At 44.8% G+C, this 11985-nt stretch overlaps 1 protein-coding gene across 1 annotated transcript; it reads right to left on the reverse strand.

Annotated features, from left to right (window-relative positions):
• Positions 1-2838: 2838 nt before the first annotated feature.
• On the reverse strand, positions 2839-10682 carry LOC144269147 (C->U-editing enzyme APOBEC-1-like). Its single transcript, XM_077824649.1, has 5 exons — positions 10457-10682; positions 8562-8589; positions 7866-8266; positions 6709-6830; positions 2839-3704 (listed from the first exon to the last, which is right to left on the reverse strand). The coding sequence occupies exons 1-5, from the start codon at positions 10476-10478 to the stop codon at positions 3594-3596; spliced, it is 684 nt and encodes a 227-aa protein (XP_077680775.1). The 5' UTR covers positions 10479-10682; the 3' UTR covers positions 2839-3593.
• Positions 10683-11985: the final 1303 nt, after the last annotated feature.

Raw genomic sequence — 11985 nt, forward strand, 5'->3', positions numbered from 1 at the left:
ACATGCACTTATCATATGATTCTGTTTCTTGAAGATACCAAATGTAAGGCCCATTTATGTCAGTAGCATGTGGTTTATAGTACCTACGTTGTGCTGACACTGAATTTATATATGTTATTTTTACATTTTACAGGTTACCTCTCTACACTTAACTCTGCTCCGCTGGTTATGACTAGCGCTGTCAAGCAATTAAAAAAATCACAATTAATCGTATGATTAATCGCACTGTTCAGCAAAAATAGAATATCATTTATTTAAATATTTTTGGATGTTTTCAAATATACTGATTTCAATTACAACACAGAATAAAAAGTGTACAGTGCTCACTTTGTATTTATGTATTTTTCAATTCACCTTATACAAGTACTGTAGTGCAATTTTTTTATCATGAAAGTTGAACTTACAAATGTAGAATTATGTACAAAAAAACTGCATTCAAAAATAAAACAATATAAAATTTTAGAGCTTGCCAGTCTACTCAGTGGTACTTCTTATTCAGCCAATCGCTAAGACAAACAATTTACATTTGCAGGAGATAATGCTGCCCGCTTCTTGTTTACAATGTCATTTGAAAGTGAGAACAGGTGTTCGCATGGCCCTGGTGTAGCCGGCATCACAAGATATTTACGTGCTAGATGCACTAAAGATTCATATGTCCCTTCATGCTTCAACCACCATTCCAGTGGACATGCATCCATGCTGATGATGGGTTCTGCTCGATAACAATCCAAAGCAGTGCAGACCAATGTATGTTCATTTCCATCATCTAAGTCAGATGCCACCAGCAGAAGGTTGATTTTCTTTGTGGTGGTTTTGGGTTCTGTAGTTTCCGCATTGGAGTTGTTGCTCTTTTAAGACTTCTCAGATTTTGGAAGGTACTTCAGATTCTTAAACCTTGGGTTGGTTAAAAATCCCACATTGCATTTTGTGAAATCTACACTGAAAGTGCTCTTAAACTGAACATGTGCTGGGTCATCATCTGAGACTGCTATAACATGAAATATATGGCAAAATGTGGGTAAAACGGAGTAGGGGGACATACAATTCTCCGCCAAGGAGTTCAGTCACAAATTTAATTAAGGCATTATTTTTTTAACGAGTGTCATCAGCACGGAGGCATGTCCTCTGGAATGGTGGCCAAAGCATGAAGGGCCATACAATTGTTTAGCATATCTGGCACGTAAATACCTTGCAATGCCAGCTACAAAAGTGCCGTGCAAATGCCCGTTCTGCACTTTCATGACAAAGAGATTGCACTACAGTACTTTTATGAGGTGAATTGAAAAATACTATTTCTTCTGTTTATCATTTTTACAGTGCAAATATTTGTAATCAAAAATAATATACACTTTGATTTCAATTACAACACAGAATACAATGTATATAAAAATGTAGAAAAACAGCCAAAATATTTAGTACGTTTCAATAGGTATTCTATGGTTAACAGTGCAATTAAAACTGCGATTAATCGTGATTGATTTTTTTAATTGCAATTAATTTTTTGAGTTAATTGTTTGAGTGAACTGCGATTAATCGACAGCCCTAGTTATGACCAGAAAAAAATTCAGATATCATTACTATTTAATACATGTTATTCCCCACTTACAGAAACAGCTATAAAATAGCATTATATTGAAATGTGAAACAGTATGGAAATTCTCAGTTATGGGCACACTGAATATTAATTCATGTTCACTGATAAATTTAGCACTAGAAAATTAACTCTTAAAAATTAAACATCACTTGGTCAGTAAAAGCCACTACAAATGCTTTTCAATTTAGCTGACTCCCAAGGGAGTGATTCTCTCTCTCTCTCTCTCACACACACACAGAGACACCGTTGTCATGAGTTCCTCTCACTATCTTGCCAGGCTTTGGAACTGTGGGATGATTTTATTAAATGTTATTCTTTCTGTTTCTATTCCTGGTCACTAAAACTTCAGGGATCAAAGGGAACTGCCTCATATCTGCCCAGTGTGTCATCTGGAATGTAAGGGAGGTGAAATGAGAAATATATCAGAGTTCTATATAGGGACTCCTGCGGAGGTAACTTAGGCACACAGAGGACACTGTAGAGTTTTGATGATCTCTCGTTAGGGATGTGGGAATCTCCCAAAATTCTCATGGTTGTGTAACTGAGTGAGAGACAGAGATATTGTAGGGATTGAAAAGAGAGGGAGGACGATAAAGGAGACAGAGAGGGGAGAGAGACACAGACAGACATATAGAGGGGGAAAATTTCACTTGAAACTTGTAGCTTGTTTTTTCAGCCATAGCTTCCATGGCAAATCCACTTCAAAACACTGGGCCCTACAGTACCTGCAGCTGCAAGAGCAGGAAATAGAGTTGCTCTGAGTCTCCTGCTCTTTTCTCCACATCACCTTCCGCTGGGAGAGGCCAAGAATGGAATAACTGGGAGCTCCCTAACCCCAGCATCAGTCTGCTGGGAGATGCTACAATTACAATAGCTGCGGAGATTCTCTGCAACAATTTGCTGTCCTTGTACACTGCCATATCTTCTTTATGTAAATACATGTTAATGTCTGCATATATATGAAGTTCTTATTTGTAGGATGCCTTCCATGATCTCACAAAGGAACACAATATATGGAGTGTGAGGACCACGGGAAAGCCTAGAGGAAAATTTAAACACTGGTAAAGCCAATTTCTGGAATGTCAATTAATTTAAAGAACTGCCCTCACCACTTAATCAACTCTTAGAACAATCTGTGATGCCATACATTGGACCATTCTTATGTTAGCACTGACCAGAGATTGTTAAGGAGTACCATATAATTTACATTCTGAAAATGTAAAAAAACAAACAAACAAAGGCAGTGCTTCCTTATAGATATTTTATTCAAATGTTATGTTGACAAATGACACAAAGTAATATCTAGAAATCTACAAGAGAAACATAATTCAAAGAAATAACCGCAGAAAATAAATCCTCTCTAAGCTCTCTCTATATGTTATTGCATAACGAGTTAGTTCCTTATAAACTGCTTACACAAAGCAAATCTTATAGTTTTATGTTCCCTTGGTGAAACAGCATCGGCTGCAGAATAAGCAAGATACTCTTGTGTTAGCTGTGATGGAATAAACACGTACAAAGGTGCTAACACGACCCAGTCACTGTGCAGAATTAGGAACGAGGAGTACTGGTGGCACTTTAGAGACTAACAAATTTACTCCTCGTTCTTTTTGCGGATACAGACTAACACGGCTATCGCTCTGAAACCTGTACAGTATTACACATTTAAACAGGATTCACTTTTCAAAAGGCTACAAGCTGAAGCAATGGCAACGAAATGGCTACGAGTAACTAAATCAAATTGAAATGATTAAACATTCTAATGGGCTTTCAGCTCATGCAAGAGCAACCCACCAACTGAGAAAACATGCTGTGATCGCAAAACAGTCACTCTCTTGCACCCATCCTCGCTGCATCCTCTTCCCCTCCCCCAGTTCTGGAGTTTAATGTGGGTGATGTTTCCTGTCAACTGGTTTCTGTTGCTTAGCAGCTGATGGCTGGTTCAAGACACTCACGGCTTCCAGAGACTGGCTGGCTGCCCAGGCCAGGATACTGGCGGCTAATAGGGATTGGCTGATGCGAGTGCTCTTTTCTGTTTCTTATTTACATGTAGGCTGAAAACTGGAGGCTGGTTCCTACCTGATGAAATTGTTAAGCAAGAGGGAATGTCCTGGTGAGAAAAATGGGAGCCGAAGTTAATTTCTTTTCGGGAGGTTGGCAGTTTAACATTTGCACTCTAGACTCACTCTGGGATTTAATGGACATGGCAGGAACTCACTGTAAATGCAATCACCATGCTTCAAATCTCATTCAGAACCAGGGTGAGTTGAAAGGAGTTCCATGGCACGCTTAATGGTCACAGCGAGTCATTAGTACTGGTTGGGAGTTTTCCAACTAAACATTTTTCATCAGAACATGCAGATTCATCGAAACCAAAATGTGTTGGAGAAATATATCAATTATGATGAAGCTTTTGCCAGGAAGGTTTTCTCAAGGCCAGAATGTCATTTAAAGAGGGAAAGACAGAGAGAGGATGCCCTTCCCAGAATAGCCAATAGTCTGGTGGTTTGGGCATTCACCTGGGATATAGCGGACTGAGGTCCAAGTCCCTACTCTGTCTAATGCTGAGTGGGGACTTGAACCTAGGTCTTCCACAGGTGTGCTCTAGTCACCAGGCCGTTGTCTTTTTGCAGAGGGTGTGCTTGCTTGCTTTCACCTCCTGGGAGTGGTTATAAAAAAATTTCAAAAGGCCTCAGGATTGTTCCAAAGTAGAATGAAAGGAAATCTTGTTATTTCCCACAGAACAGAAATTCCATTCTTTGACCAGCTCTACCCATCATGCACTGATTATGGATTACATATCAACTGCTGACACTGGTGATTTGGAAATGGAGGAGACTTTAGGGGAGTTCAATGAAACATTCAATGGCCCCGTTACTGGGAGGGAATATATAAACCCCATCCAGACATTGGCAAGGAAAGGGGTTAACCAGCTCTGGTTGGGGGATGGGAGGCCTGACAACAGTTTTGCTAGTGTCGATGGGCCCTGAGAGAAGGATGTGCAGTGTAGAGCTGGAAGTCGAGTATGCAAGGGAGGGTCAGGAAGAAAGGTCTCTAGGTTGAGGACGGGATCTGAGAGAAGAACTGGGGGGTTTCCCTCTCTGGAACTTGCCTAGCCATGCTCTAGACCAGGGGTTGGCAATCACGCGTGCCAAAGACGGCACACAAGCCGATTTTTAATGGCACGCTGCTGTCTGCCGAGTCCCAGCCACCGGCCCCGCTCAGCCCGCTGCCGAACCCAGGCCGGGACCCCAGCAGGCAGCAGCTTGCCATTAAAAGTCCTGCCCGCCCCGGCCCGCTCTTCTCCGCCCCCGTCTCCCCCCGCCGGCTGCTGCTGCAAAGCAGGCAAGCTCCCCCCTCCCCCACCTCTTCGCCCAGTGTGCTCCGTTCCTGCCCCTCCTCCTCTCCCTCCCTGCCGCCAATCAGCTGATGGCCCTTGCGAGGAAGGGGGAGAAGCAGCGCTGCAGCGCGCTCGCTGCTCTGGGGAGGAGGCGGAGAAGAGGTGGGGACGGGGCCTTGGGGAAGGGGGGTGGAATCAGGGCATATCCCCTCCAGCCCCCTGCCCTGAACCACTCTGGGCAGGGGGCTGGGAGCACCCCGACGACCCCAGCCCACACCCCCAGCCCTCTGTCCTGACCCTTACACCCCACACACAACCCCCAGCCCCTGCCCTGCACCCCCCTCACACACACCCAGCCCTCTGCCCTGATCCCTGCACCCCCCCACACCTTAGCTCTCTGTCCTGATCCCTGCACCCCCCTCACACACACCCAGCCCTCTGCCCTGACCCCTGCACCTCCCACACACCCCAGCCTCCTGCCCTGACCCCTGCACCCCCCATGACCCCAGCCCTGACTCCAGTACCCCCACACATACCAAGCTCCCCCACGCCCAATGCCCTGACTCCTGCACCCCCCTCACATACCCAGCCCCCTCACACCCGATGTCTTGACTCTTGCACCCCCCACATTCCCACTCCCACCCTGAGCACCAAATAGGAGCTCCTGCACCCCCTTACCCCCACCCCACATTCCCACCTGCACCCCTCGCACCAAATGGGAGCTGCCCAGGTAAGCACTCCACACCCAAACCTCCTGCCCCAACCCTGAGCCCCCTCCCTCATTCTAGCTCCTGGCCAGACCCTACACCCCAACCCCCAGCCTGTTTCTTCACCCCCAGCCCTGTGCTCAGTGCACTCCCACCCTCAGCTCAGTGCAGAGAGAGAGAGACAGGAAGAGAATGGGCTAGAACCAGGAAGAAGGTAGGTACCCACTCTATGTGGGCAGGGCCAGGATCCCAGACCGGCAGTGGGCTGAGTGGGGCCCTGGCTGTCAGGAGCCGGCGGACGGAACCCCAGACCGGCAGTGGGCTGAGTGGCAGCGGGCTGAGACGCTCAGCCCACTGCCGGTCTGGGGTCCCGGCTGCTGGCTCCGCTCAGCCCACTGCTGGCCCCTTGCCAGCCAGGGTCCTGGCCGCAGGCCCTGCTCAGCCTGCTGCCGGCCTAGGTGAACGGAACCCCAGGCTGGCAGCGGGCTGAGCGGGCCGGTGGCGTAAGATCAGCATTTTAATTTAATTTTAAATGAAGCTTCTTAAACATTTTGAAAACCTAGTTTACTTTACATACGACAATAGTTTAGTTATATAATATAAAGACATAGAGAGAGACCTTCTAATAAACGTTAAAATGTATTACTGGCACGTGAAACCTTAAATTAAAGTGAATAAATGAAGACTCGGCACACCACTTCTGAAAGGTTGCCAAACCCTGCTCTAGACCTTTGCTTTATACTTTGGCTGAGGAAAACCCTGCTGGTGTTTGTCTCTTAAAAGGACTGGACACTTTTTACATTTATACAGCTTTGCAATAAAGCAAACCACAGAGGTGTTTTTTAAATGCGACAAAAGATGTGAAGAACCTTTTCCTGTCCTTTTAGCATCCCCATGACCTCATTTGGGAATCACTGTATGTTATAGCTCAGCTGCAGGAAAAACTCTCACAGAACCAAGGAGATTTCGAAGGAGGTCAAGGAAATATCCAGGTCAGAAAATGGGTTCTGCATGCGACTGTGGATCATTTCTGGATGCACTTTCCCCCTCCCTAAAGTTCCACTGACCTGAAGGATGGACTGGAGTTCGAGAGAATATAGCATTATCCATGGAGCGAAGTGCCTGGGCCAATAATCATCTTCATACTTGTCCTCATCATCGACAAATGTTCTCCAACAGTCATCATAATCTGGGAAAATGGACCTATTCACTTATGAGCTGAAGGAGACATCAGTGGACTCAGCCCACTCAGAGATCAGTCAGGCTCAAGGGAGCAAGGCCATGCATTGGGCTTCTGCCATGGAGACACATCACCCTTAGGAAGAACCAGCTGAGGGAAGCCAAGGATACACTAGCATTTGGAACTCATGTTCTCCTGGCTTTTTCCATCTTTCTGTCCAGGGGAGGCCTCATTGAACCTGCCCTGCAATATTTCCCTGACTTATTCACCTGGGACAGGTCATTTATGTAAAGTAAAAGTAAAATAACATCTAATTCTTCATAATTAGTAGCAACAGCACAGCATCTATGCGTGAGTCGATTTTACACTGGGGCTGGATTAAAGGTGGCTTCAAAGACATACCCCTGCATTTAAATATAATGGTATGTTCTAAGGGGAAACTGACAATGTGGAAATGTGCCAGACTGACTGCACCCTGAAGGAGGCTGGTGTTCTTTGTTTATACTCTGAATGGAACATCAGAGACAGTGGCAGCCAAACCAGCTTCACCCATGCACACGGGCTCACCAATTTGCACTGCCTCAGTTCTGAGTTCCCATCTCTAGCAGTAAAAGGGGCTTTCACTCTTTACGGTTCATTCATGCCTCAACCTCTGTGCTGAGACAAGGGGATCAATAAGTGCCAGCAGGGATGGAGATTTTAGTGATCGTCACCTGCCCTGCTAGGAATTTGCCTGCAACCACCAGCTCATTTCACATAAGCCACAAAATGGCTATCGGATAGTGTTTTTCCGTTACAGACCTAAAGAGGCAAAGCTCTGCATCCCATTGCACAATCCCCCCAAGACTTGGGGACAGACTGGAATTGTTGACCCAGAAGTGAGGGGTTCCATAACTCATATACAACTTCAGCTGGTCACTGACCAAGGATGAATTGGAACCAGTGACCTAGAGGCAAAATGCCCCCAGTCCCATCCCTAATCCCCTCTGAACCATCCAGATCCTGTAACCCCATGAGTCATTACCTGGGAGGTTTAGTCATTACCTGAGAGATCCATGACTTGGATGGACACGCCGATGTTCATCAGGCTCCACAGACCCTGACGATTGTTTTCCTCTTTGTGCCAGTAGAGCCGTGCTACATAAATGGCTAGACTCAAATTAGGCATTTTCTCCAGAAAACCTATGATCTTCTTGCAGCAGTCCCCACAGGGACTCCAGGACATGTAACAGGTGATGGAGCAGTGGACAAAACGATCATATCTTAGCTTTTTACAGACATCTTTCAGGAAGTACTTTTCAGCATGCTCACCGCCGGCACAACGGATCCATCTTTGCCAGCGCCTTCTGCAATAGTTCCACTTGATTTCATAGAGAAGGTAAGTCACACTTGAAAGGACACTTGGGTCATAATTCTTCACAAATGCCTTCTGCCGTATCTTCCACCTGAAAGACATCCCAAGGAGTCACTGTCTGCATCTGTATCACTAAGAGCTTGCCAGTCACAGCAAGTTAAAAATGAGAGGGATGGGAAGGAGGCACAGATAAATGGAAAGGGAACTCACAGAAGGATAGAGGGAGACTTAGAGATAGTGATGGAAGAAAAGAGAGAGAGGTAGGGAAGAAGGAGAGTTAAATCTGATGTCACACTGATGAGACGGGAGTGAGATCTGAATCTTCCCAGCTCCCACTTTGCCTGTAAATCTTGTGGAGGATGTGGGTATGGTGCTTTCATTCTCACCCCTGTGTGATGCCTCTGCATACAGGATCTGTGGGAAAGAGAATAGAGTCACCTGGTGCACAGAGAGAAACATAGGGGAAGAGAGAAAAAGGGAGGCCTCCGAATGCATCCTCCCTGGGACCATGTGGCCTACAATTGTTCCTTCTCAATGGACAATTCCTAATCAGTACTCCTGAGAAAAGCAACTCCCTGCTAATGTGAAGTATCCTGAGGATAGTGGAGGTGGATAAGGGGTCATTCTAGCCCCCAATATGTCCATTAATTTAACCATGAGGGAGGGAAGGAGAATGCCCATTACTTGCTATGGAACAATGAAAAATCATTATTATTAATAATAAAATAACAACATTAATAATATCTAGGACATGGTCCAAAGTTCATTGAAATCAATGGGACTCAGGCCCTCAAATTGTGACTTATAACTGTAAGATCCCACCGATGCCCAAATAACTGTTCTTTCCTTTCTTCTTTTTTTAAACTTTTCTTTTATTTTAAAATGTGGATGCTGCCAGTAATATGTTTGAAACTAAAATTAATAATAGTGTTTTTAAAATGGAGATTTCTCAGTCAATTTGCTCAGGTTGGTTCTGTTTTGGAACAGAATAACCATCTCTGGTTATTTGTATTGAGAATCTCAGGAGACAAAACAGGATTGACATGCTATGGGAACACAGAGAGCAAACTGCACAGGACACTTCTAAACTTCTCATTTCCTCCTCAGCAGCAGGAGTTAGTAGTAACAAAGAGTCTGTATCTTTAAAATTGCATCATCGGCACTTTCTTGTCTGCCATTTTCAACTCAATCTGAGAGCCCACACTCGGGTATGCAGTCATCGTCAAAACATGTCCAGACATGCACAGACACATACTCAGCTAGGGTCTGATTCAAAGCCCATTGAAATCGGTTAAAAGACTCCCCTTGACTTCAATGGACTTTGGATCAGGCCCAGAAAGAACACATGCACATACCTATAAAGAAATTGCACTAGTGTAACTATTTAGTTACAAAAAGAACAGGAGTACTCGTGGCACCTTAGAATAACAAATTTATTTAAGCATAAGCTTTCGTGGGCTACGAAAGCTTATGCTCAAATAAATGTGTAGGTCTCTGACGTGCCACAAGTACTCCTGGTTTTTTTGCGGATACAGACTAACACGGCTGCTACTCTGAAACTTGTCATTATTTAGTTACACTGGTGCAAGTTTTCTAATATAGATAAGCCCAGACAGACAGACAGAAAGATAGAGACACACACAAAAATCTGAGCTCTTTGAGGGAAGATGGATCCAATGGGATATACTATTTTTTTTTTTCAAAAAAAAAATTTCTATAACTTTGTACATGTACCTCTTGTAATCTGCAACCTAGACTGCATCAGCTCTGCTGTATTCTCTCACCTTGTGTTTTTGTAAGAAGCACTTCTTTGGTATTTAAGCAAGAAAATCATTTTATTGTCAGTTATTTTATCTTTATTAAAAAGTTAGTAACTAAAAATATAGTTTGGTTATAAATAAACTCACACAGAGAAACAGACTGGAGGTATCTATTATATATTATATACATAGATTCACAACAGCCGTACAGATGCACATACATATATATGCCCAGAAAGTCATATAGGCTTTAACACATATAAATGCACACTTATACTTTAAAAAGAAAAGGAGTACTTCATCGGATGAAGTGAGCTGTAGCTCACGAAAGCTTATGCTCAAATAAATTGGTTAGTCTCTAAGGTGCCACAAGTCCTGCTTTTCTTTTTGCGAATACAGACTAACACAGCTGCTACTCTGAAACCTGTCACTTATACTTTATGGATATAGACACACAAGCACACATATATATATATATATATATATATATATATATTTACACACACACACAGCATCTTTACCTCTGTTCCAGCCAGTGGCCATGGCTTTCAGTACAGCCTCCCAGGCTGTGTCCTGTTTTACTGGGGTGTGTTTCTCCCTTTCAGTTTCTATTCCTGAGAACAGAAACACTGGATTAGAGAACCCAGCATGCTGACCCACACTTTCTCGTTAATTTCAGAGAGCATCCTGCCCCAGCGCTATTCCTCCCCTGCTCTGTACTGCCTTCACCCAGCACTGCCTGGGCTCCCTGCCTGTGCCTCCACCCCACCCTGCAACACTTCAAATCTACTCCCTGTCCTGCCATTGGCCACTGGGCCCAGGCGACCCCACCCCACCTGCACTCCCATTGGCAGAAGCAGAAGCAAAAGTAGAGCAGATGTAAACTGCATTACTTGTGTGAACCTCCTTTCCCCTCTTCCCCTCACTTTCCTCCCTGGGTTATTCGGGAGCTGGCAACACTTGCCTGTATGACTGGGCACTGGATGCCGTTGACAGTAAAGAAGTATCCCAAAGATGATGTTGGACAGGAGGGAATCCTCTATCTACCCCTCCGCTGCAGTCCTTTTATTTGAAAAGGAAACTAAAGTTGGCCGTGCCTCCACCTGGCTGGGTCCTGTATACACGACGACGTGCCTTGGGAGCCTCCAGGAGTAAACCTGAGCTAATCTGTGCATTGGGTCTAACTCAGAAATACCAATTATAAACAGTATACACGCAATCTACACTTAGATTAGAGTTAACACAGCTTTACTTAACGATTTAAGGAAACATGTTGTAACAGACTTCAATTAAATGTCCCAACTAATGTAAATCAGCAGGGGGGAGTTCGATAAATCAATTAACAAATACAGTTTACAGCAGTAAATGAAACATATCCAACTTGCGTTTACACTGCCACCCTTTACCCCACCCCAGACCTCTGGATTTCAGAGTTGTAAATGCTGGCGTGGGTGCACTTGAAGGTCCTGAAGCTGAGGACAGCACTCTGTTGCTCCCCTAAATCTGACCAGCCAAGGCAACAAGAGGCAGAATCATTCTAATCTGGCATCTTTCCAAGTGGCACAATTCATCGAAGCCCCAACAGGCTTTCAGCAGCAGCTTCTGGCTTTCTAATGGCAGCTTCTGGTGTGAACAGAGCTCCATCAAGCAACCTCAGCTTCTCTCCAAAATGGAGCCCATCCCATGCTCTCTTTGCATTTCCTGAAAGTGGAAGGCAAATGCTCTCTCTCTTTCTCTCTCTCTCTTTCTCTCTCTCCCCAAGGCATCATGGGAGGTGTAGTTTCCTAGGCTGGATTGCAGTGCTCAAGATCTTCGCAAATGGAACACTTCCAATTAAATTCAGAGGCCTCACAGAGAGAGAGAAACTGATGTACATGTGTAAGCGGGGGAATGCTCTGGCTGTGAAAAACTTTCCTGGCTTATACACTACCCCGGTTAAAGGGGCTAGCAAAAGCATCTGAGTCCTTGCTCCAACTCCCTTTACCCAGAGGCCTGCCTGACTTCAAGGACTCTCCTTCCACTCTCCTGTGTGGCAGAGTCCTCGTAACCC

Source organism: Eretmochelys imbricata, chromosome 1 (genome assembly GCF_965152235.1).
Source record: "Eretmochelys imbricata isolate rEreImb1 chromosome 1, rEreImb1.hap1, whole genome shotgun sequence".
Taxonomy (NCBI): Eukaryota; Metazoa; Chordata; order Testudines; family Cheloniidae; genus Eretmochelys; species Eretmochelys imbricata.